The following is a 23,601-nucleotide window of genomic DNA, read 5'->3' as shown; positions in this document are numbered from 1 at the left end:
TTCATTTGTGCTAGGTACTCTTCTAAGTGGTTTCTAAATGCTCACTTGTTGAATTCTCACACCAGCTCCACAAAATAGGTATTCTAACCTACCCTACATAATACAGATAAGGAAACCGAGGTCACAGAGGCTAAGCAACTTGCCCAAGGTCAGTCAGCTGCTCCCACATGTGCTCTCAGAACGACACTCTACTGCCTCCCTGGGAACGAAGGGAACATGGGTGGCCCAGAACAGGTGGCCAGGGCAGAAGGAGGCTCCTGTGATGGTCTCAGTTGTCATGGGCAGCAGCTGACGCCAAGCTACAGCCACCTCCCCCCATCCAACCCCACTCCTGCATGTAAGCCTTACACCTCTCCCAGCCTCCAACCTGCCCAGACACCGTCCTGCAGGGAGAAGCAGGGAAGCCTAGCTCTCTGTGAAACTGCATTTTTATTCCAGGGAGAGAGAACATCATCTAAAGAGGCTGTTTAAATTATCAGATTAGACTAAGCTTTAAACCAGATTGGATGTTTAGTTAATTTTCCTGCTAACCAGTGGGTGGCGGCTGGGAGAAAATCCAGATTAGTTATACACAAATTTCTTTTGGATAAGAAAAGAAAGACGTGAAAGGTAGGGAAAAATATATACATACATAAAGAGGTGTGAAATGATGAGCATGAAAAGCAAGAAAGGATTTTTTCAAGGTGTTTTTGTGGCCCCAGGCTAATTTGAGTTTCCTTCCTATCCTTGGCTGAAGGGAGAGCAGGTGCTGCCTGGGCTGTGTCAGGGGCAGAAGGAAGTCCGAGGAAGTGAAGGGGTAGTTCAAGGTTGTGGTGTGAGGAGCTGGGATGAGGACCCAGGTCTGCTGAGTCCCAGCCCATGGCTGTCTTGCTAAGGCACGTCCTCTCTGGTGTGTTCATTCCACAAATACACTGGCCAACCACTGTGTGTCCAGCACTGGGCTGGATGCCCGGGACACAGGACAGATGAGGGACAGGCATTTTGCTCCAGTGTGCAAAGTGCTCCATCAGCAGGGCCGTAGGGCATCCTGGGTACATCTGAGGGGCACGAAACCCACTCTGGGCATCTCATAGGTTTTTTAGAGGCGATACCTAAGCTGGAGTGTAAGGTATGTCTGGATGTGAGTGCACATATCTTGTGAGAGAGAGCGTAGCACACTCAGGGAATTAAAATGGACTCTGGCTGCAGGTGACACTGAGAGCAGAGGATACCAGACAGACGTGGAGCCCCACCCTGGAGGGCCTAGTCCAACTGATAAGTGCCAAGACTTGATCCTCACAGTGGGTGTGGAGTGGGCATACAGGCTTTGTCTGCCAGCATCCCTCCCACCAAGAGCACTCCTTCCATGCCAAGTTGTCCTGCGGAGGTGGACAGTCATACCGTCCACACCAACCCATCCACAAATGAGGGCACACGACCTGGTCTGGGGTGATCAGAGTGTCCCACCCATACCTCTGGCCACTGGATTGGGTTAGGGGTTAGCATGAGCCCTAGGCAGGGCCAGTCAGTCATCGCTGGGACTCAAAGGTAGAGAGAAGCTGGGTCTCTGCCAGGACTGTGTCGGGGGCTGCTGGTCCCTATCTGGCCAGCTGCATGGGGAGAGGTCACATTTGAGATGAAGCCAAGTAGGCACACACAGAACCCAGGGCCGGCGGATGAGAAGGACGTTTGTACTCCCCTAGATCCAGCAATGGAGGCAGCCCTGACTTTAATTTTCTAGGGAAAGAATGAGAAAATCCTTTTTGTGTCTCTTTCCTTTGTTACCAAGAGTGCCAACCAACACGTAGAGGCACATCAGGGTTTCCAGCTGGGGAGCGACATAGTCAGAGACTCCACCGCTGAGCAATGGGTGCCCTGCCCTCCTGCCCTCCCCTCTTACCAGGAAGCAGGCTGCAAGTGACAGGTGATTGATTAACACCTCCCAAGAACAGCCTTCAGCCAATGATGGGGAAGTGGGTGGATAAATACCCCAGCTCCCACCCCTTCAGGTGTGTGTTCCACACTGGCTGCCAGAGTTCTGAGCAGCTGAAGCTCGGTCACCTTCTATGGGAGCTGGCTTGATAAGGCTTCCTTTACTGGCTGCCATCCCTTCCCAGTCTCCCCCCTTCTCCTACTGTGGCCACCCAAATAAACTACCTGCACTTGAATCCTTGTTCCAGGGTCTGTTTCTGAGAAACTCCACATCAAGACACATCTTCCCAGGGTCTGCAGGGGACTTGGCCTGGGCAAGAGCTGGTGGGCAGTCAGGTGAGCACCTGGACCCCAGGGGCCCCTGAATATCTATTTTAAATGCACACCAGGTGCCCTGAAGGCTGGTGGTCAGGCCTTACTCTGATGCTCAGGGTGACGCTACATACTCAACCCTGTCACACCGTCCCCCCACAACTCTCCCAGGAGCTGGAGCTTCCCCACCCACCCCAAAGATAGGAGCCACAGGGGCACAGAGCCTGAGTCCAGAGACAGAAACCCTGCCAACTCTGCCACCAATTCACTGTGTGGCCCCAGGCAAATATTCAACCTTTCTGGGCCTCAGTTTCCTTGAAAAAGAAGAGGTGGGACAAGAAAAAGCTCAGGTTTCTTCCAGTCTATGCTTCTAAATCTGAAAAAATTCAAGTGGAGAGAAAGGCTGGGGACTAATGCCCCAAAGTTTTAGCAGTTCCTTGGGGCAAGAAGAAGGCAAAGGACAGACTAGGAGACATGAGAAGCAGCACAGGGACAGGGCCCCATCTCGTTCTCACCCCCAGGGCTGGCATAGGGCCTGGCAGGCACCTGGTAAACACCTGCTGGATGCACAAATTGATAACTAAGGGGTCCCAGCAGTGCACGCTAGGCCTCAAGCTCCCCTTCACGCTCTGCTTTTTGACCCCCTCAGCATGGCAGGAAGACAGCTGGAAACAGCAGCAGCGATCCCAGCCAGCCTTGGGAATGGCCTCTGTCTCCAACCACCTCCTCCCAGATGCAGCGCAGGAAAGGTCCACCCCAGGAGTGCTGCTGGCATCCCAGAAGCTCTCTGTGCCTGTCAAAACAAGGTAAGTAGTTGCTAGAACAGGAAAGTTGCTTTGGAGAGAGCTGGGGGACTTCTTACCCAGGCACCCCCAGGGCAGGGAGAGGAGGGCAGAGTGTGAGAGGAGGAGGTAAACACCAAATGCATTACAAAAGCAACGCAGCTGCCAACTCTGCCTCTGCTCCCCCGTCACACCCTCACCTGCACAGGTCTCCTCCTCGCCAGCTAACTGCCAGCTGCAGAACCCATTCTCAGCTGGAGCTTCCCTGCAGGGGCTCCAAGCACTCAGGGATCTTGCCTGGGGCTATTGTCGATGCTTGTAAAGCTTTATAAAATGTGCCCCGTCCAAGTCCACCCCACATGCACTAACGGGGGCACGCTGCCTTACTCTCTGCTCCTTCCACCTGGACAGAGGCCCAGGGGGTGGTAACACTGTTGGGATTTTAGGGAAAGTCTAGACAAGTGCTGCCCTAGGCTTGGTGGCTCTGCTCTGGCACAGGGGACGTCTGAAGTGACAGCTCCAGCCCTGGGACCCTGGGGCAGGTCATACTGACATGAGATTCTTGGAGAGGGCTGCCAGATGTACCCAGGCTGCCAGCTTCCATCCGTTGCTCACGAGGGCTCAGGACCCCAGGGGACTGATTTCTTCATAAGTCTCCAAAATGTAAATCCTCCTCATAAGTATTTATGATGCTACAGATTTAACATAATAAAACACTTGGCGATTATGGATGAGCCAGTTAGAGAAAGCCAGGGTTCTCCAGGAGGGGAGAAAAGGGGACATTTCAATCTCGCACATTAAATAAAAAACAACTTAGCTCCAAACCATCTTCCCACTGTCCAGAAACAGACAGAGGCTGGGAGCATTTTCCACATGGCCCTCACCCCTCTCCTGGAGCCGGGAAAGGGCACAGGCAGGCCCTGGGGTGGGCAGGACCCTTCTGGAGGATGCCCTGTAACACTGAGCCCTCAGAGCCAGCTCCCAGCCATCCTCGGGAGGGCAGTGCCCACTGCAGACAGACCCAGACCTTCTTCACCACCTCCTTCCCGCCAGTAGCCTGAAGCCAGGGCAGAAATGGGCTCTCAACTTATAAGGTCTGAGATGCGGCTCTGGCTGCAGGGAGGGGTCCCACGAAGCTGGAGAACTAGGAGGCAGGTGGCCCAGAGGTTCCAAGCACGGATGTGGGGGAAGAAGGGTCCCAGTTCCAATCCTGGCTCCAACCTCTTAATGGCCACATGACCTTGGGCAGGTCACCTCTGTCAGCCTGTTTTCCCATCTGTAAAACAGGGGGATAAATTTGCTGCTCTTGGCCATTGCAGATTAAAGGAGAGAACGCCTCCAAGGGCTATGAATGCTCGGAATGCTAACTACAACGATCAGAGATTATTCGCCCAGGGCCCTGAGGCTGGGCCTTCCCTGCCGCTGCTGCTATCCCCGGTCCCGGCTGGCTTCCGGCCTGCTGGACCTCACGACCACAGAGGGGGCAGTGCCAGGTAAGACGCCAGCTCAGGCCAGCCCTTCCTGGCACTGTGGTCCTGCGCACATCTCCTGACCTCCACTTTGGTCACAGGATCATGAGAGGGGCCTGGAAAGGAGAGAGGGCGGTGAGAGGCCGAGGGACTGCCCACCGCCATGGCTCTGTCACCTCTTCCTTGTCGTCCTCTTCTTGCATGCCCTTCCTTTCCTCATGCCTTCTCTTCTGAGTCACTGCCAGGGACCCAGCTCTGCCCTGCTCATAACACCATTCCCTGCCTCCTTCTGGGCGGGATCTCTGGAGGCTGCGTTCCTCCTGCCAGGACACTGACCGTAGCCCCGTGTGCCAGGGACAGGCATGAGCAGGCAGGTTAGGGGCCAGCTGGCTTTCGGCCCCCAGGCCATCTCAGACCATTCTCCCTCTTGCTCGTTCAGCCTTCACTTTGGTTTTAAGAGGCGTGCAAAATTCTTTGACATTCCTTCCATTGAAAGGTGGGGTCCCTGGTCCCTTAAAACTGAGTGGGCAGAAGGGACAGTATGTGACTGCAGAGACTAGGTTACCAAAACCATGCAGCTTCTGCCTTGCTCTCTTGGAGCGCCTGCTCTTCAGCCACAACATGAAAAGTCCTGCTACCTGAGGCCAACCTGCGAGAGACCGAGGGGAGGGACAGAGACAGAGAGGTGCCCCGCGGAGGCCCCAGCTGTCTACAGCCGCATGAGAGAGGGCCAACCAGAGCTGCCGGCTGAGTCTGCTGACTCCCAGAACCATGAGAGATAGTGGTAGTGTTTTCAGCCACCATGCTCTGGGATCATTTTTCTGCAACAACAGATCATTGGAATAACCCCACAACATAATATGTTCGGAAAGACTGGTCTATTCAGGCTTAGCACACCTGAGGCACATGCGCTGCCCTCTCTCCTCCTGGACTCAGAACAGACATCAATAATCAATCACAGCACGCTCTCTGAGGTCAGACCTGCCGTAGAATCCTGTTTAAGCAGAGATCCAGGTAGTCACTACAAACTGAGCAGAGTTGGGTAAAACAGGTTTGCCACCAGCGACCTAAGGTTTCAGTAGGCCGTGCCCAAGAGATGCCCAAGTTTCTGAATCACAACGTAGCTACCTTTATCAGCTAATGATAGCTTAGGGGAAATGCAGGCAAAGTAGCTCAGGCTGTTACCCCTGTAAACCTAAATGGAGAACGGATGGCACCAGTCACCCAGTGGGGTGAAAGGGCCACGGGCTATCTCCTAAATCATTCCTTCTTCCACAGTTCATCCCACCCTTCACAAATGCTGTGTCAGAAGTCGCCCACTGACCACGCCCATGGTCGACTGGGCTGCTGTTAACAGTTTGGCACTGAGCTGCTGGGTGGTCGACTCATGAGCTGCTGTTACCAGCTTGGCACTGAGCATTGGGTGACCCATTCCCATATAGTGAGAGCCAGGGTGGTGGGGTGCCAGCCTCTTAACTTCCAGCTCTGATTTTTTTTTTTTTTTTTTTTTTGGCCACTCCACGCGGCATGTGGGATCTTAGTTCCCTGACAGACCGGGAATCGAATCCGTGCCCCCTGCGTTGGGGGAAGTCCCCAGGCTCTTAACTTTCGACAGCTCCGGGCCCCACCCACCATCCGTGGTGTCCCTGCGGCCCAGGCAGCTGTTGACAGTCAGCTCTGACCCCATGTGGCAGCGTGTGGCTCCCTGACCAGGCATTCCATAGGCAGGGCCCCAGGTAACCGATCTGACTCTCAGTCTTCATGGAGGAGTCTGAACTGCCTGCTTCCCACTTTAGTGGACACATTTAAGCCGGCAGAAGAGAAGCAACTGTGGACCAAAGGGGAGTGGATGAGGCTGGAGGTGAAGGTCAGGGGCCTGGGAGAGGGAGGAAAGCGGCCTACCTGTTGACAAGCAGGAAATTCACCAGGAGGCACAGCACGGAGGGTACAGTGGAGGCAACGGCCAGGTAGCTCTCAAAGTAGTTCTGCAATCACAGAAGTGAGGAGTCCGCTGAGGTCACTCAGGATGGAGGGGAGGGGCCCCATCTGAGAGCACGCACAGGGCCCCTCTTGGTGGGTCTTCTCTCCACTGTCTTTAGACACCTACGAGTGATGGGTAAGTCCACCCCGAGATGGCATGGTCTTGCCCCATCTCTAACCTAAGACCACTCACTCGGTCACACAACAGACACCAGCAACGAGCTGTGCTAAGTGCTGGGGACATAAGGAAGGGTAGGACTTTGTCCCTGCACTAACGCTCTGCAATCCATGCTCCCACCCATCCTACCTGTTCCACCCACGTCTGAGGCAATGGAGACAGGACTTGACATATGTTTACAAAGAAAAATTTTATCCTATCAGTCGTCTTAGCCCATTGTCAAATTTTGGAGATATCCAGATGGGTTTTGTTATGAATCATCCACATTCTCACATTCTTGCAACCAAGTGAGGCCTCTTAGAAATACATGGGGCCCTGATCCTTGCAGAGAAACTGTTCTGACTCTGGATTTGCTCCTTCAATAGAGCTGCTACCCAAGGTCAAAGCCACTTGGGGAAGTGGCTCTTAGTCTGGCCAAGATGAGGAAAAAGGGCATTTTCCTGGAAGTAGCTCGACAGTATTATAGACAAAGAGTGCATGAGACCACAGAAAAGACGAAGATTCCTGATTATAATGTGCTGCAACTTTCAGCGGAAGAAACTGAGTGGCAACTGTATGCATTTTTCAAAGCTCAGGGAATTGTCCACTCACTAGGGGAGGTTTTACTGAGTGTACCTCATCCCTCAATATACGTGTCGAACAAAAAGCCAAAACACTGGAAAGGCTGACACGTCTTGGCTTTGGTCCTTTTATGTCAAACCGTGAACCCCAGGTCAGTAATGACAATAGGTTCTAAGCCGTGAAAACAGCTTCCATGTATTAAGCATACCGTGTGCAAGTACAAGGGCTTTAGACGAATGATATTCTTTACCCTAAAAAATAAAAAAGCTGTGAGTACTCTGGAAAGTTTACAAAATTGAACTTAACTGGGGAACTATTTTGAGTACAAATGTGCCAAGTACCAAGAACAATGTGTGCAAAAATCTTGCCAATGTGCAAAGAGCTCAGGCAATTGTAGGGATCTCTGCAGAGTTTAAGACATGCTTCTTCCCTGTTAAGAACAGGGTGTCCCATTGAGAGTGTAAGATAGAGTGTCAGGTTTTTTAATGTCTCAAAACACCATAGGAAGAGCTGTCAGAATTCTGTGGGGGGTTGTTGTCAAATCAGTGGTAGGAGCAGTGAGTTCTAAGGGAGCTCTGGGTAGGGGAGTAGGACGAGGGGGCTGAGTCCTGGAGAGAATGGGAATGAACATGGGTTTGGGGAAAAGATCCCAGAGGAGGCGCGATTTGCGTCAGACCTTAAAAGGGAGGGTAAGATCTTTCCTTTCTGGGAGAGTCTGATTGCCATGTGGAGGCCAAGAAAGAAAGATGTCATAATGGGTCACTTCTAGTCTGAAGCACAGACCGTTTCCACAGTCTGTTTTTAAGGCTGCAGAGTGCTTTGTGGTCTCTGAAATCCACACCATGAATATAAGATTGTGATGGCCTTGCAATTAAAATGATAATCACAGCTACTGTGGTCCATCAACCATGAGCCTTAGAAATAGCCTTCCTCCTTTGAGGAGCCACCTCATTGTCCTGCCCTGATGGGTTCAGTGGAGCCTGGACTGGTCTGAGGCACTCAGTCAATTACGCCTTGACATAGTGGCTGGGCATAGGTGAGGCCAGGCAGGCGTTGGGTGGTTGGAAGCAATGGAAAAGGGCCCCAAGGAACAGACAGCTGCAGGTGGGGGCCAGGACTGCCCCAAATCTGAGTTCCTCATGACAGCCTTCCTTCAGTGACTGTTCATTTTGTGGCAAATCTATAAACGGCCATCACGTGGGATGCAGAAGCTCTGTCTTTGTTTTTTCAAGCAGGCTCAGGTTCCTTGAACATTTTAGGAATGGGGATTTTCTAGGTAATTGAATGTTCTGGTTTGTTGATATTTAAGCAGAAGAAGTTCCTTTTAATGTTGGAAAAGCTTTTTAAATATTGATAACTGGGTAAGGCTAGGACTCCCTTTCTGTTGATTGAGCCCATTTCTCTGCTTTACAAAGGGCACGTGGTGGGGGGCAGGGTGGGGCGTGGGGGCAGGGGAAGAATGGACTTGACCCTGGGTCATCTTTCTACTGGTTCAGATCCGGGAGCTGTGGCTGGTGACACAGGTGGACTCAGCACATCCCACAGAGCCTTTTTTTTTTTTTTTAAACTTAATTCCTGATATAAACATGTGGTGGTTTTTACTTAATTATTTGCTGCTTTTGCTTATAAGCAGAGTTCTAGCAAAATGAGGTGTGGTGGGCAGGCTCTTAGGGTGTCCCCCATGATCCCAGCCTCCTGTGTTCATGCCCTTGTATCATCCCCTCTGCTGAGTGTGGCTGGGACTTGTCTGGACTTGCTTCTAACTAACAGAACACGGCAAAGGTGACAGGTATACACTACTATGTGGACGGGATTATGTTACATGAGATGGTGGTACCCATCTTGCTGGACTCTTTTTTTCCTCCCTTGATGGCTTGGAGAAGGCAGGGGGCCAGGCTAAGGAAACCCATGTGGCAAGGACTGCAGGTGACCCCTAGTCACTGAGAGTGGTTTCTGGCCAACACCCAACAAGAAACTGAAGCTCTCAGTCCTACAACCGCAAGGAACTGAGTTCTGCCAACAACCCAAGTAAGCCTGGAAGTGATCCTTCTCCAGTTGAGCCTCCAGTGAGACTGCAGCCTTGGCTAACCCCTTACTGCAGCCATGTGAGACCCTGAGCAGAGGAATGGGTTAGGCTGTGCCCAGACTCCTGGCCTACAGATACTGTGAGATAACAAACGTGTGTTGTTGTAAGCCGCTAAGTTGGTAGTATTCTGTTCTGCAGCAGTAGATTACTATTTAGTGAGGGTTTGGGATAGCTGAGTTCCTAGTAACGGGGGTTTTTCTGAATATCGCAGCTTCCTGTTGCAATTTCAATTCAGTTCCTTGACGAAGGCAGAGACAGCTGACCATGATTTTATTCAACTTCTTGCCAGACATGAGGACCAACGTGCCTGCCCACTAGGGGAAAGAAGGTTATGCTTGCCGACCACATCAGTCCCCCTAGCCTTTCCTCTCCAAATCCTTTGCTAAAATTAGGATCATTTTTGCAAGCAGCATGCACTGATTTCAAGAAACTGGACTTAGTTTACGTGCCACCCCAGATCTGCTCACCTCACCTGCCCCTCAGGCCATTTGCCTTGCTACTTGGTCCCATGTGGTCATAAAGCCATTGCTGCCACCAGCAGGGGGGCCAGCTGCCAAGGAGAGACCCCTGAGCCTGCGTACTGCTTGGGCTGTGCTCGCAGAGGCTCTTGCTCCCTGGGTGGCTCTGGGAGGGGCCGAGTGACCCTCTCTGAAGGGTGGGGAAGGCAAAGCCCCACCCACAAGGTAGGCTTCAACCAATGAGAGGAGGGAGATGGGAAGGAGACTAGCGACACATTGCTTGTCTTTCCTTCCTCACCCGCCTCCACCACATCTGTTCTAAAATGTGGTGGCTCCAAGTGGCTCCTCGGGAGACATCCCGTGTGCCTGAGCAAGCAGCTGTGTTTAGTTGCAAAGCTGTGGTCAACGCAGTGATACCACAGCCTGTATCTGCTCTCTTCCATCCCTGCCTCACTCCCCTTTCCCTCACTCTTACTTCCCTAGGACTGCACTCCCCACGGAGTATCACAGGTAAGGTGCTGCCTCAGGCTCCTTTCTAAGAAACATCCAACAGCAAAGGCCCTATGTTCAATTCTCGATCCCACACATTGCAGACTTGCAGCTGGTACTCACTTCCTGGGTTCGTCTCATTTGCTTCCAAGGCCTGTTGAGGTTACCTTCTCCCATGTTACTCAAGGAAATGTGAAGACATCTGAATACTGGTTCAAACGCATTGCAGTCAGAATGGTAACAGCGCTGCCCCCTCCGAAGCAATCTGAAATCTCCATCCCACAGGGTGATTTTACGTAATGCAATGTTTGGGGATAATTCACACCATGGTTCACCTCCACTTGGGACCGATTCCTGAGAGTTCCCTCAAAAGGCTCTGTTGTTATTTATCCCACCAGGCACCTTGCAACAAGGCTGTAGCCTCTACCTCCAGAGGTAAACCCAAGGACACCAAGGACTCCGGTCTCGGAGGAGTGGAGGAGGGCAATGGCACTGGGCCCCCTCCTGTGACGGTGGAGGCTGTGCTGTGCACAGCCCCAGGGGGCACCAGGCACGTGGACGGCGGTATGAATGGAGCGCCGCAGAGCTGTGCAGCATGGCAGCCCTGTCTACACAGCTCATGGGGGTCAGTTTGGGTCTGACAAAATTGCAGGTGGGAGACCGTATCTGATTCAGGAAGAAGGCAGGGCTGGAAGGTGGGTGGATGTAGCAGGGCAGGACTTTATGAGATGATGAAAGGTCCCCAAGCAGGTTTGTCTGCCCCAGGAGGCAGGAGACCCAGAGGCTGGTAATCCCACAGCCCTCAGCCTGGCTGGGTGGCCACTGTCCATCCACATCAGCACCCCTTCCTGTTCTACCCACTCCTTTGTTCACTGAAGATGTGGCAAGCCCCTGTGTGCCCAACATCGTGCTGGTGGTTTAGCGTATAAAATAGACAAGAGAGGGTGCCTGATGCCCTTAGGGAGCATGTAGTCTGGTGCAATCCTACAGCTGTAGAACAATGGATACAAGAGAAGGGAGGGGAGGGAAGGAGGGAGTTTGGGGGGGGGGGTCTTCCCACAGGAGGCCATCTTGGACTGTAGCCTGAAAGATGGGGGGAAGTTTGCCAGGCAGATATGGGAAGGTGTTGCTGGTGGAGAGAGAAATGGCATTCCAAGAGGCGGGAAGAGCACACGCCAAGGCAGGGATGGATGCTTCTTTGCCACTTAGGACTCTAACCCAGCTCATCTGTCGGAACAGACCACCCTGAGGCTTTCCTCAGCATCCACAGGAATCTACTGCACTGAGACAGAAAGGCACCCTGTGATCCATTCAATCCAAACACAGGGCCTGGAGGCAGGAATGCAGCCACAGCACCTGCCCCTCCCCCTCGGGGTGCTAAGGAGAGAGAGCGGCCCCACCATTCTGAATTCTCCAACTCAATGTGAGGCGAGCCCAGCTCTGAGGAACAAAGAGGAAAACTTCTGCTGCTTGAATGTCTAGTCTAATCCCCCTGCCCTCCAGTATAACCCCTGCACTCTGCAATTACCTAGGGCTCGGCGTCTGGCAAAGGTAACATCAAAGGTCCTCTCTGACACTTGCCAGGTAATCCAATGGACACGGAAGCCCTGCAGAGTACCAGGTTATTGACATTTGAACAAAACTGCTTACATGTGGCCTGCACAGACCCCAGTCCATTTGCTCTTAACTCAGCCTGTAAGAGCATGTCAGAACTGGGATTGCTCCCATTTTACAGATAAGTAGCTTGAGGCTAACAGAGGTGGATGAATTGCACAGAGGTGCACACTTGGAAAGTGCTGGTGGCAGGATTTTCTGATGCAGGGCAGGGTGGGATGGGGAGATCGTTATCATCGCTCCACAAAAGTAAGAGCCGCTGTAGCTGAGGCCACCTGCCTCACAGTCACACAAACCCAAACACCGTCACTGGGATTACAGCATGTCACTGGCTGCCCCAGAGGCCGGGACTGGCAGCCCACATGCCTTCCCAGCAGTGAGCTGGGACCAGCCCGCGGGATCAAAGGTTCCATCAGGGTGGCGTCTTCCCTCTGCCCCAGCCAGCAAATGATGGGGCTTGAGTTCTCCCCTCTGCCTGTTAACTCTCTCTTTTCCTTAAACCCCACCGTCCATTCCCTTGTGCATTTCCTCAGGCCTGTAGATCGGAGTAGCAGTAAAAAGGGCAAAAAAAATAATAAAGATTGAGAGAAAAGCCCTCACTACTGTCAGTCACCGAAATGGATGGATACGGTCTGCTGATAAGCACAGGCCATGTGAAGGAGGACATTGTAGTTGGGAAGCACTGGGCAGGCTTCCAGCTTCTCTCCTGACCATGCAAACCCCAGCAGAACGCCCCAGGACGGGTGGGGGCGGGGATCAAAACCCAGAGTGTGGACAGAGCCCGCCCGGGAGCGCTAGGTGCCAGCAGCCCCCGGGTGGCAGGTCAGTGTGGAGCAGCCCTGTGGCTGGGGCACAGGGCATTGATCCACTTGCAGTGGAGAGGAAGAAACCATTTCTGGCCGTGACCCTCTAGCCCAGCTTGTGAACACCAGGAAGGGGGAGAGATGCTCTTCAAACACAATCTAAAAACCCAGCAGAGCCAGCTGGCCAGATGTGAGGCGCATTTTACGTCGGGGAGCATTTCCTCTCCTCCACGCTGAGAGGCTCCGTGCTAAGCATCTCTTCTGGAAGAATTTAATTCTGAGCTCAGAGTCCAGGGAAAGAGGTTTCTTCAGGCAGGGAGGCCCCAAAATGAGCCCGTTTATCTCTGGCAGGCCCTGGGTAAGCTTCCTCTCCCCCGAATGCCATTTTGCGCACTTTGAAATAAGTGCAGCAAATTAGTCACGAGCCGCGGCCAGCTAGCTTGGGGCCGGCCGCCCAGCGGCTTCTGAGAGGCAGCTTTGCGTGGCCCCCACCTCAAGAGCACGGCGGAGGCAGCTGGGCTCCTGCCGGGCGAGAAAAAGCGATTCAAGCCTGGGGGGTGGCAGCTCGAGGCAGCAAAGCATTACCTGGATCACAGGAGCATGAAATTAGCAGCAGCAAGCAGGCTGGAGCCAAGAATAGCTTGCCGTTGCAAACGTGCTGCCTTCGGACAGCCCAGAGCTGAGTTGTGTGTCTGGGATGCTGCAGGGGAAGCGCCTCCACCTTGGCACTGGTCACAGTCACTCCTGGGCAGGCCAAGAAGTGAGCAGAGGGCCGGTGCCCCCCACGAGGGGTGCAGGTGGCGTCCTGTCTGTGGGTTCTAAGGCCCCCTGTTTGGGGCACTGGCCTCAGAAAACTAAGGGGTTTGTGGCTGGGGGCCTGGATCAACAGGGAGGGCTGGCTAGGCAGGGAGGGAGGGGCAATGCCTGTTCCAGGGTTCAGAGAGGTGAGGGAAACAGGAGCCCAGATCCACCAAGGTGTGATGGGGTAGCCAGGGGCCCAAGGGCACAACAAAGCTGGGGTCAGAGCCAGACAGGTAAGGCCCGGAAAGATGACCCAGCCACTCCAAGGAAAGAAGGCCCCATGAGACCTTTGCATGCTGTTCTAACATCAGCCCTGATGCTTGGCCTGAGCATGGACTCTCAGGCCTTCTCCAGGCCCAGACTCCCTGGGGCCACGATACATCGTGCTCTTCAATAGCTTGGAAGCCCTCCTCAGCCTGCGATCTTTTTTCACACCTCCTTTGGAACTCCTGCCAGACGATAAGCAAAGTTCCTGAGGTTTTCTGGAGTGAGCCTCCCCGCCCTCCCTGCCCTCTGTGTAAAGCTTTCCAGGGCAAGAAGGTGCCCTTCCTCCACCGAAGCTGACTTCTGGGGGACCTCCACCACGAATCCCCACCTTCCTCATCCGCATTTCCTCTCTCTCTCCTTCACTGCTAATCCCTCCTACTCTTCGGCCTAAGAGGCTCGCTCAGGTCTCCCTTGCGCTAAGAAAAAAACCCTCTTTGACTTCACTGTCTCTGGCCACCAGGACCCTCCTTCCTTTCACTCCAAACTCCCTAAAAATGCAGTCTTTGCCCTCACTGTGAACGCCTTACCCGCTCCTGGGTGGCTCCGGGGAAGGACTCCTTCAAGGGGTCCTCTTTGCAGCCCACCCATAACCACGGCCTGGTCTGAGCCCTCAGGCTCCTGTCACCACATGCCACCCACTATAATGGGCTGAACTGTGTCCCCCCCAAATTCACGTCAACACAGAATCTCAAATGCGACCTGATTTGGAAATAGGGTCTTTGCAGATATAATTAGTTAAGACGAGGTCACACTGGATCAGAGTGAGCCCTAAATCCAAGGACCAGTGTCCTTACAAGAAGGAGAGGGCACAGAGACAGACACACAGGGAGGGCGCCTAGTGAACGCAGAGGCCGAGACCGGAGTTGTGCTGCCACGGGCCAAGGGAAGCCAAGGCTCGCTGGGAGCCCCTGGAACCTAGAAGAGGCAAGATTCTTCCCAGAGTCTTTGTCGGGGGTAAAGGGGGAGCACGGTCCTGCTGGAGCCTTGCTTTTGGACTTGTAGCCTCCAGAACTGTGAGAATAAAATTCCTGCTGCTCTACACCACGTGGGTTGTGGTAGCTTGTTATGGAGCAGCCACGGGAAACCGCTGCACCTTCCCTCCAGCGCCCCCTCCTGGACTCACGGGCCACCTCCAGGCCCCCTCCTCGGTGGCTCAGTCCCCTGCGCTCTCTGCCATTGGAGGGGCCTCATTAGCTCCCTCCTTCCTGTGCTACAGCCCTGCCCTGGGAGTTCATCCCCACCCCCCGGCTCTGACGGCACCCCACGCCTGCCTGCGTCACTCCCTGACTCCAAAACACTTTCTGCTGCCGGCATCCATCCCGCCTGGGTGGCCTGCTGAGCCCAAGCTCCAAGCTCCCAAATCAGAGGCCTTCAAGAGAACCCCCAAGACCCGAGGCCACATGGTTCCTCCCTCCTTTTCTCAGTGTCCTCCCTTCAAAGTTTCCTCGGTTTCCCTTTCACCCTCACCCCAGCTCCATTATTTGCCGCCCCCCCCACCCCCGCGTCCCCATCACCTGACTGCGGCTCACGTCCACTCCCCTGGGGTGCGAGCTCTCCCCTCGCCTTTGCTCAGCTCCCTCCTCCGCCCACAGCCCCTCACCCACAAGCCAAGCCCATATGTCCTGTGCTTGTCTGCCTGGAAGGGCCCAGCAGCGACACCCCCTCCGCCAGTAGCCTGGCCTCCTGGCCTTCCTTGGAGCTCCTCATGCACTGTCCCCTCTCTTTTGGCCCTTTCTCAGGCTCCAGTTTGGTTAAATGATGGGGCACATGGGGGTGAGGGAGGCTAACGGGTGCTCCCGTGTAGCAGGCTGAAGAGGGGTGTTTATTCCAGATGGTACTAGGGAGCTATGGAAGGCCTCTGAGCAGCAAAACCATATGATCAGTGCCAGGTCTAGTGGGTCGCCTGGCAGGAGGGGATGGGATGAATGGAAGGGGAGGGGCGGGCGGCAGGGGCTATGCATTTATCCACTCATTCATTCATTCAAGAAATGTTAAAGGTTGTTGATCCCCAAAGCTCACTCACTTACTCAACAAGTAATGGCCGAGCCCCTGCTATTTGCCCGACGTGTGCTGGAGCTGGGGTGCTCTAGTGAGGGAGGCAAAAAAATGAGGAAGCAACAAGTTTTAAAAAAAGACTGCAAGTTATAACAAATGGGATAAAAAGGAAAACCAAATAAGGGGGTAAAATAGAGCCTAGTGGGGGATTGATGTTAGAGAGGGTAGTGAGATGCTAATGTGTGAACAGAGACCCAAGGATAAGCTGTGTGACGGGTGAGGAGAAAAGCTTTCTGGACAGAGGGAACAGCAGACAGCTGGCTCTGTGGCAGGAATGAGCTTGGTGTGTTCAAGCAACTGAAAAACCAGGGTGATTCTGGAATCCAGGGAGTGAGGGAGAGAGGAAGGGACCAGGCTGGGGGCATGGGCAGGGCCTGGGCGTCCAGGCTGGGGTTGGAGTTTGGATGTGGGATTCTAAACAGCTGAGAAACGTGGTACCAGCACCCATTCACCAAGCCCCCACCACGCGGTGCTGTCCCGAGTGTTCATCACGTCCTTGCTCCCTCTATGTTGCAGAGGAAGACACTGAGGCTCAGAGAGGTTGGGTACTTGCCCAAAGTCACACAGCTCACACCCAGTCCTCTGTCCCCTTACTTGGCGCAGTGGACAGCTTCTCTGTTTTGTCTTAAAGAGACCACTTCCGTAGCCTCCATGGAGAATCGACTGAAGGGGGCGCCCTGGGGGCCAGCGAGGCTGAGACCGTGGAGGGGAGAACTGGAGGGATTGAGAAGTTTCAGAGGTAGAATTGACAAGACTTGCTGATGGGCTGAAGGTGGTGGTGGAAAGACAGAGGGAAATAAAGGTAACGCCTCAGTTTCAGGCTTGAGCAACTCGACTGAGCAGGGGCAGGGAAGGAAGTCTGCTCTGGTGTAGTCTGAGCGTGCGGGTAAAATAATGACCCCACAGTGAGATTCCAACCCCCTGAATATGGGACCACGGCGTCTAATCCTGGGACGACGGTCTTCCTCCCGTGCCCTCTCCCCGCCAGCAGTCCAGCACTGACGCGTGACTGGCCCTCTACAAATGCTTATTAACTCATCACTCTGCTCGTATATATTGAGCCCTATAGCTATTCACAGGGGATTCAGTCCAAGTTCCTGCTTTCGTGGAACTGATGTTCTGGTCAAGCAGACATTTGGCAAATGCATAAACAAATGGACAATATGTCAGGCAGTGATAAGTGTTACGGAGAGAAATTAAGCCAGGTAGGCACCTCTATAACGGATCTCACAACGCTCGTAGGGGGAGAACCACAAGGGAGCGGCTAGTCCTGGCAAAACACTGGCCTGGGGACAAATCTGCCCACCCTCTTTTTTTGTAAATACTGGAAAATAGTTGCACCCCTTTGTTTACAGATTATCCACAGTGGCTTTCACTCTACAAGGGCAGAGCTGAGTACCTGTTAAACAGGAATCCTGTGGCCCGCAAAACCTAAACCATTTACCCTCTGGCCCTTTAGAAAAAGTTTGCCAGCCTCGATCTAGTTTCTTAAATAAGGTAACGGAGCCCTAAGTTACCCCGCAAATTTGACAAAGAGTCAGAAACAATCCAGCTCTCCTGAGCCCCAGGTCTTTCCACCACGCAGGGTGAGCACGGAAAATGGCAACATCACTTCTGTCAACATTCCACCCCACCTTCGCCAGGTCCCTGACCAGGGGCAAGCAGGCCTTGGATCTTCATCTTTATGTGCCCCCTACGCACCCTCAGGCTGGAACCTTAGTAGGCAGGGAGATGGCTCAGAAACAGGTAGAGGGAAAGTTCAGAGAAACAGGGAGCCTGTAAATCCACGCACAACCTCTGCGGGGTGAGAGCTGATTCAGGGCTTGGTCCCTGCTGACGCTCGGCCAGCCTGTCCTTCCTCTTCTGCAGCCTGATCATGTGGCCAGGGCAAGGAGGAAGAAGCCTTCCAAGGAAATTCCCCACCTACCCTCAGCTTCTGCAGCCCCCAGAGGGCTGACACACATCAGCAACCCAGGGCTGACGGCTGGGGACAGGGACCAGGCCCTGTGGCATGTGCCTAAAGAGGAGGCGGTAAACAAAAAAAAACAAAAAAAAAAAGCAAAAAAAAAATGAGGTGGCCTGGCGGTGCTCCAGCTGTTCTCTGTAGAAGGAAACCCAGGAGAACAACCAGGAAGAGGCAGTCCTGAGCAGACCCAGCTGCACTTCCTCACCCAACACGCCCTCTCCTCTACAGGGAGGCTGTTTTTCTTTGGGGGTCCATGTGGGCAGAAACCACAGGCTGCTACAGGCCTCAGATGCATGCATGCGTGCGTGTGTGTGCACACACACGAGACTCCCAAGAGGGCCCCCCAGGTCGCTGCTGCCGCCACAGACCCCTCCCAGATGATGGCCCTGTAACGAAGGCGCCCGGCAAAGACTACAGTTTGGGGCTTCCCTGGTGGCGCAGTGGTTGAGAGTCTGCCTGCCAATGCAGGGGACACGGGTTCGAGCCCTGGTCTGGGAGGATCCCACATGCCGCGGAGCAACTAGGCCCGTGAGCCACAACTGCTGAGCCTGCGCGTCTGGAGCCTGTGCTCCGCAACGAGAGAGGCCGCGATGGTGAGAGGCCCGCGCACCGCGATGAAGAGTGGCCCCCGCTTGCCGCAACTAGAGAAAGCCCTCGCACAGAAACGAAGACCCAACACAGCCAGAAATAAATAAAAAATAAATAAATAAATTAAAAAAAAAAAAAAAAAAAGACTACAGTTTGGTTCTGCTCTCCGGGTACTCGAAATGATCAATCACATTAAGGAGACAGTGGAGCACGTAAGGCCCAGGCTGTGTTCTAATTTGTCGAGGAAATCGCCTCTAGATTCTAAGGATGTGTGCAGGAAGAAGTAAAACTGAAGGCAGAGGGGGAGCGATCAATAGCCTGGGAGGGCCAGGGAGCAGGGCGCAGCTGTGGACAGGGGCCCTGAGCACACAGGGAGAAAATAAAAAGAGAAGTTGAGGCCACTGAAGGCATGACTGACAGCGTTTCAGGTCGGGCTTTTTCTCTCCCTCTGCAGGACACAGCAAGAGCTAAAAGCAGAAGAAAAAGCTGTCACAGGTATATTTACTGGGAATAGCATGCTGGCTGGGTCTGCAGTTAGAATCAGAGGGTGGACAAGGGAATTTAAAAAAAAATGACTCACTTTGGTTCTAATTTTTAAAAATGGTTTAGAGCAGCCATCCATGCTAGCCCAGGCCACTGGGCAGCTGGCAGGAGGGACCTGCCCTCTCTGCCTGGCGGCCACTCACCCATGCCCTGCTCAGGAAGCCTAGAGCCCCATCCCAACCTGCCTGACCCCCAGACCGCCCCCAACTTCTCCTTTTCTGGGATGACAGGGCTCAGGCAAAATCCTGCCTTAATATGCTTTCATGGCGTAAGGAAGGGTGTTTCACTCACTTAGCACTATTCCTCAGAATTCTGCTCTTAAAAAGTAGATTGCCAAATGGAATCTAGGCACTTTTCCATTCGGAGAGATCTGAGTTGCACTAGGAGTGGACTGCAGGAGCGTCATGGTCCATCTACACCCAGAATGGTGCTTCTCAAGGAACAGCATGTGGCACAGAGGAGACCTGGATACCTGCTACCCTGCCAGCTGGCCATGTCAGGAGCACCTGGCAACAGTGCCCAGGCCCACCCCAGGGAGAAGGAGCCAGCACAGCGGAGCCTGGGAATCTGGGTGTTTGCCAAGTGCCCCAGGAAATCTGATGCAGACTCAGATACGCCTGGGTTACGGCCCCCACTCTTGTCTTCATAGCCCTGTGGCATCAGCAAGTCACTTATTGCTTCACTTTCCTCCTCTGTGGGCAAAATGCATCCTTATGGCTGGATGTGAGGTGACAGGCAAATGGGTGGAGCAGGGCTTTTCAAATGACAGGTTGCAACCCTGTTCATAAAGGATATGAAATCCACTTAATGGGCCACAACCAGAATTTTATTTCATTTTCTCTTTTTCTGCCTTCTTTCCTGTTCCTCAGGATGAATCATCTGCGTGCTTTTCCGGGACCCCCTCCACTGCGCCCCGAGCCCAGGCCCTGTCTGCTCGCAGACTGCACTCAGCTATGTTCCTTCCTCTTCCTCAGCACCCACAGTCCCCTCTCCACTGGACCATTCACATGAGCACACAAACTACCTGCTATTTCTCCTGTGTTAAAAATACAACAGGGCTTCCCTGGTGGCGCAGTGGTTGAGAATCTGCCTGCCAATGCAGGGGACACGGGTTCGAGCCCTGGTCTAGGAAGATCCCACATACCGCAGAGCAAAAGGGCCCGTGAGCCACAACTACTGAGCCTGAGCGTCTGGAGCCTCTGCTCCGCAACAAGAGAGGCCACGATAGTGAGAGGCCCGCGCACCGCGATGAAGAGTGGCCCCCACTCGCCGCAACTGGAGAAAGCCCTCACACAGAAACGAAGACCCAACACAGCCAAAAATAAACATAATAAATAAATAATAAATAAAAATTAAAAAAAAAAAAATACAACAAACCCAGAAAATCCGTACCCTCTTGACCACACATCCCCTGTAACTCCCGCTCCAATCCTCCAGAAGGAAAGAATTGCAGAGCAAAACTCCTAGAGGTATTTCCCAGGTTTGCGGTCTCCCCGGTCCCTCCCCCATCCTCTCCCTCACGGCCTCGGGCCCAGCTTCTGCCCCTACCCCCATGTCGCTGCTCCCCAAGGCCACCAAGGGCCCACACGAGGTTAAATCCAAAGGCAAACCTTCCATCCTCCTCAGCCTGGGTGGCTTGTAAGCCATTTATAAGATCAGCACGGATGATCACTTGCTCCTCCTTGAAAACTACAATCAGAGATTTTTTTAAGTGTAGATGCTGCTTCATGAAACTGCTGTTTCCATTACAGACGTGTAGGTTCTGCCAGATGAAATGTGTAGTCTGAAAACATCTGGAAAGGCTGATATGGAGCCCAGGGTTAAGGGCATGGACAATGTGGGCTCGGATGGCCCGGCCTGAGTCACTGACTTTGTGCCTGGGAACAAATAACCTGTATTTTTTGAGCTTTGGTTTCCTTCTCTGTAAAATGGGTATAATAATACCTATCCCTGAGGGCTGTAGTAAGGAGCAAAACAGATAAGGAACAGAAAGCCTCTGGCACACAGTAGGTTGCTTAATAAATATCGTGGAATTAATAAACAAATCAGAGCCCTTAGCACAGTGGCTGGCACAGGGCGAGGGTTTGGTAAAGGCGGTGAATGTTAGGCGGAATCGGCCCAGTCCTCACATCGCAGCTACCGTGTAGGAGATGCGCAGTAAATACCGGACTTCCCTCCCGGCGACATCTGGAGCGCTCTGTACATGCTGCGGACGCTCCATGGCGGGTCTGTGTTCAGAGCACCCAGGGGCCACGGAGCCTGGCCCCAAGCCACACAGCAGGGGAGGGCACCGCTAGGACTGGGGCTGAAGGAAGTCCTTCTGTCACCCTCTGGGCTGCTCCCAGCTACCCTGCAGTCCCACGAGACAGACAGATCCAGCTTCCTCCCAGGCACAGAGCTTTCACAAAATCAACTACCCAGGGCTCTTAAACCTCCAGGATCAGGTCACAGCCCACTCCCCGATCCAGCACAGAGAGGGTACTGGCTGGTGCTGGCAGCGACAGCAGCCCAGGAGAGCAGAGGCCGCGACTGTCTCCATTTCCCTGTCCTCTGTTCCCGTGGCTTCACTTGCTCTGGCCTGTGTTACCCCAGGTGCTAGGACATCCACTTCGGGGCCCAGTCGGCCCTACTGCTCCTTTTTCAGGAGGCTGGCAAACAAGGAGGAAGAGGAAGGTGGCTATGGAACCCCTCAGCTCACACTGAGCGTGTGCCCAGAGGAAGGGCTGAAGTCTCTTTCCAGGCTGTCAGGCATCAGGGGACAGAAGAGTCACGTTGAGGAATTAAGCCCAACGCATTTAGGTCAGGCGAGCACCAGACCCTCCATCCAGTGAAACAGAGCAGGACCCTATGGGGCTCCTGGGCACAGAAGCCCTTCTGTCCCCCCTTTCTTGTAGGGAACAGACTCCAGCCTCCATGACCTTCCCTGAGTTCCAAAGGGCAGATTCCAACAATTGCTAATCAGGGAAGGCAGGAGATGCAAAGACAAGGGAGGGGCAGCCAAGAAACAACAGTGCACCCCTGGGGCAGGGCCCTGGCCTCAAGGGATATACACAACAGTGTCTTTAAGCTCTTTATAGAATTAAAACCCAACAAATGGAAGATGTCAGCATTCTTCATACCAGAGAAGCTCATCAAGAAGATTACTTGAGGGCTTCCCTGGTGGCGCAGTGGTTGAGAATCTGCCTGCCAATGCAGGGCACATGGGTTCGAGCCCTGGTCTGGGAAGATCCCACATGCCGCGGAGCAACTAGGCCCGTGAGCCACAACTACTGAGCGAGCCATAACTACTGAGCCTGCGCGTCTGGAGCCTGTGCTCCGCAACAAGAGAGGCCGCAACAAGAGAGACCGCAATAGTGAGAGGCCCGTGCACCGCGATGAAGAGTGAGAGGTCTGAGAGGTCTGCGCACTGCGATGAAGAGTGGCTCCCACTCAACTAGAGAAAGTCCTCGCACAGAAATGAAGACCCAACACAGCCAAAAATAAATAAATAATTTTTTTTTTTTTTTTTTTAAAAAGAAGATTACTTGAGACCTGATTAGAGGAGTGCAGGCCCTGCACATACCCTGATCTTATCAGCAACCCCACCCTTGAACCATTGCTATAAAACTCCTCACCAAATCCTCCACGTTGGGACACACAGTTTTTCAGGGCAGGAGCCCGCTGTGTCCCCCTTTGCCTGGCAAAGCAATAAAGCTATTCTTTTCTACATTACCCAAAACTCTGTCTCCGAGATCTGATTCGGCACCGGTGCAAAAAAGGCTGAGCTTTTGGCATCACCACCTCCATTTGTAAGGGTCCCAGAGAGGACCCCACACTCTCTGAAGACCAGGTTAAGGAAAGCCATTCCTCGGACTTCCAGTAGGGAGCCTGCTCTCATTCTCCCCTCCACTGCCAGCTTTGACCACTTGCACTGCAGGAAGTCCTTCTAAAGGGCTCACCTAAGTCTCTCATGATGTAGCCTAAGCCCATTCAACGGATGCTCTGGTAGAGGCAGAAGACGGGTACTCATTACCCCCACCTGCTAACCTTTCTCTTGGATCATGTGGCTGCATGTTAGCCTCACCTAGAGAGCTTAAAAATGCTTCTGCCCAGGCCCCTCCTTCAATGTCACCAGAATCAGGTGGGTGGGGCAGGCGGGTAGGTTTTCACAGCTCTCCGGGTGATTCTACTGTACAGCCAGAGCGGAGGACGCTAGGGGAGATGGAGAGGCCAGAGTACGCTGGTTACCAGCACAGGCTCCGCTGACCTCCACACTGGTCCACAGCCCAGTTCTGTCACTTGCTAGTCAGTGAACTTGGGTCAGTGGCTCCAAATCTGTGAGGCTCAGTTTCTCCATCTGAAAACTGGGGCTACATCACCTAACTCACCAGGTCATCCTGCAGATGAAGTAAGATGGTGGGTCCAATGGTGGCAGGTACAGGCTGTGTGGCGGGGACTTTGTAAAATCAACAGGTCATTACCAAGACCTCTGATAATCTGTCCTCTAAACTAGTTCATCCTGGTTGCTTTTAACCCTTCTTGAATTGGGATGTCTGCCCTTAGTGGTAAGAATAGCTCCCAAGTCATGCCATCCTGCTTCTTTCTGGGGCTGAGGGGTTGGGCCAGGACAAAGATGCCATAAATGAGAAGATGCTCAGAGACCTGCTGAACCAGATCAGCCTGGCTCCCTTCCCTATGCAGGAATCCCACTTCATGTCTGCTAACCCACCTGAAACGTCAGAACTCCTTTGGTGGTGGC

General features: G+C 53.4%; 1 protein-coding gene across 3 annotated transcripts in view; it reads right to left on the bottom strand.

Annotated features, from left to right (window-relative positions):
* Nucleotides 1-23,601, bottom strand: part of SLC29A3 (solute carrier family 29 member 3) — a 43,857-nt gene that overhangs the window by 11,276 nt on the left and 8,980 nt on the right. For all 3 annotated transcript variants that reach the window (XR_014249317.1, XM_082408564.1, XM_082408563.1), the window contains one exon: nucleotides 6,377-6,459. Coding sequence is in view for 2 of the 3 variants with exons in the window: in XM_082408564.1 (XP_082264690.1) it covers nucleotides 6,377-6,459 (83 nt within the window). In the remaining variant the exon portion in view is untranslated. The remainder of the gene's footprint in view (nucleotides 1-6,376; nucleotides 6,460-23,601) is intronic.

The sequence above is a fragment of the Balaenoptera borealis genome, assembly GCF_965194805.1.
Source record: "Balaenoptera borealis genome assembly, chromosome: 10".
In the NCBI taxonomy this organism is placed as follows: Eukaryota; Metazoa; Chordata; class Mammalia; order Artiodactyla; family Balaenopteridae; genus Balaenoptera; species Balaenoptera borealis.
Note: the sequence above shows the minus strand (reverse complement) of the source record. Positions and strands in the feature narration are given on the sequence as shown.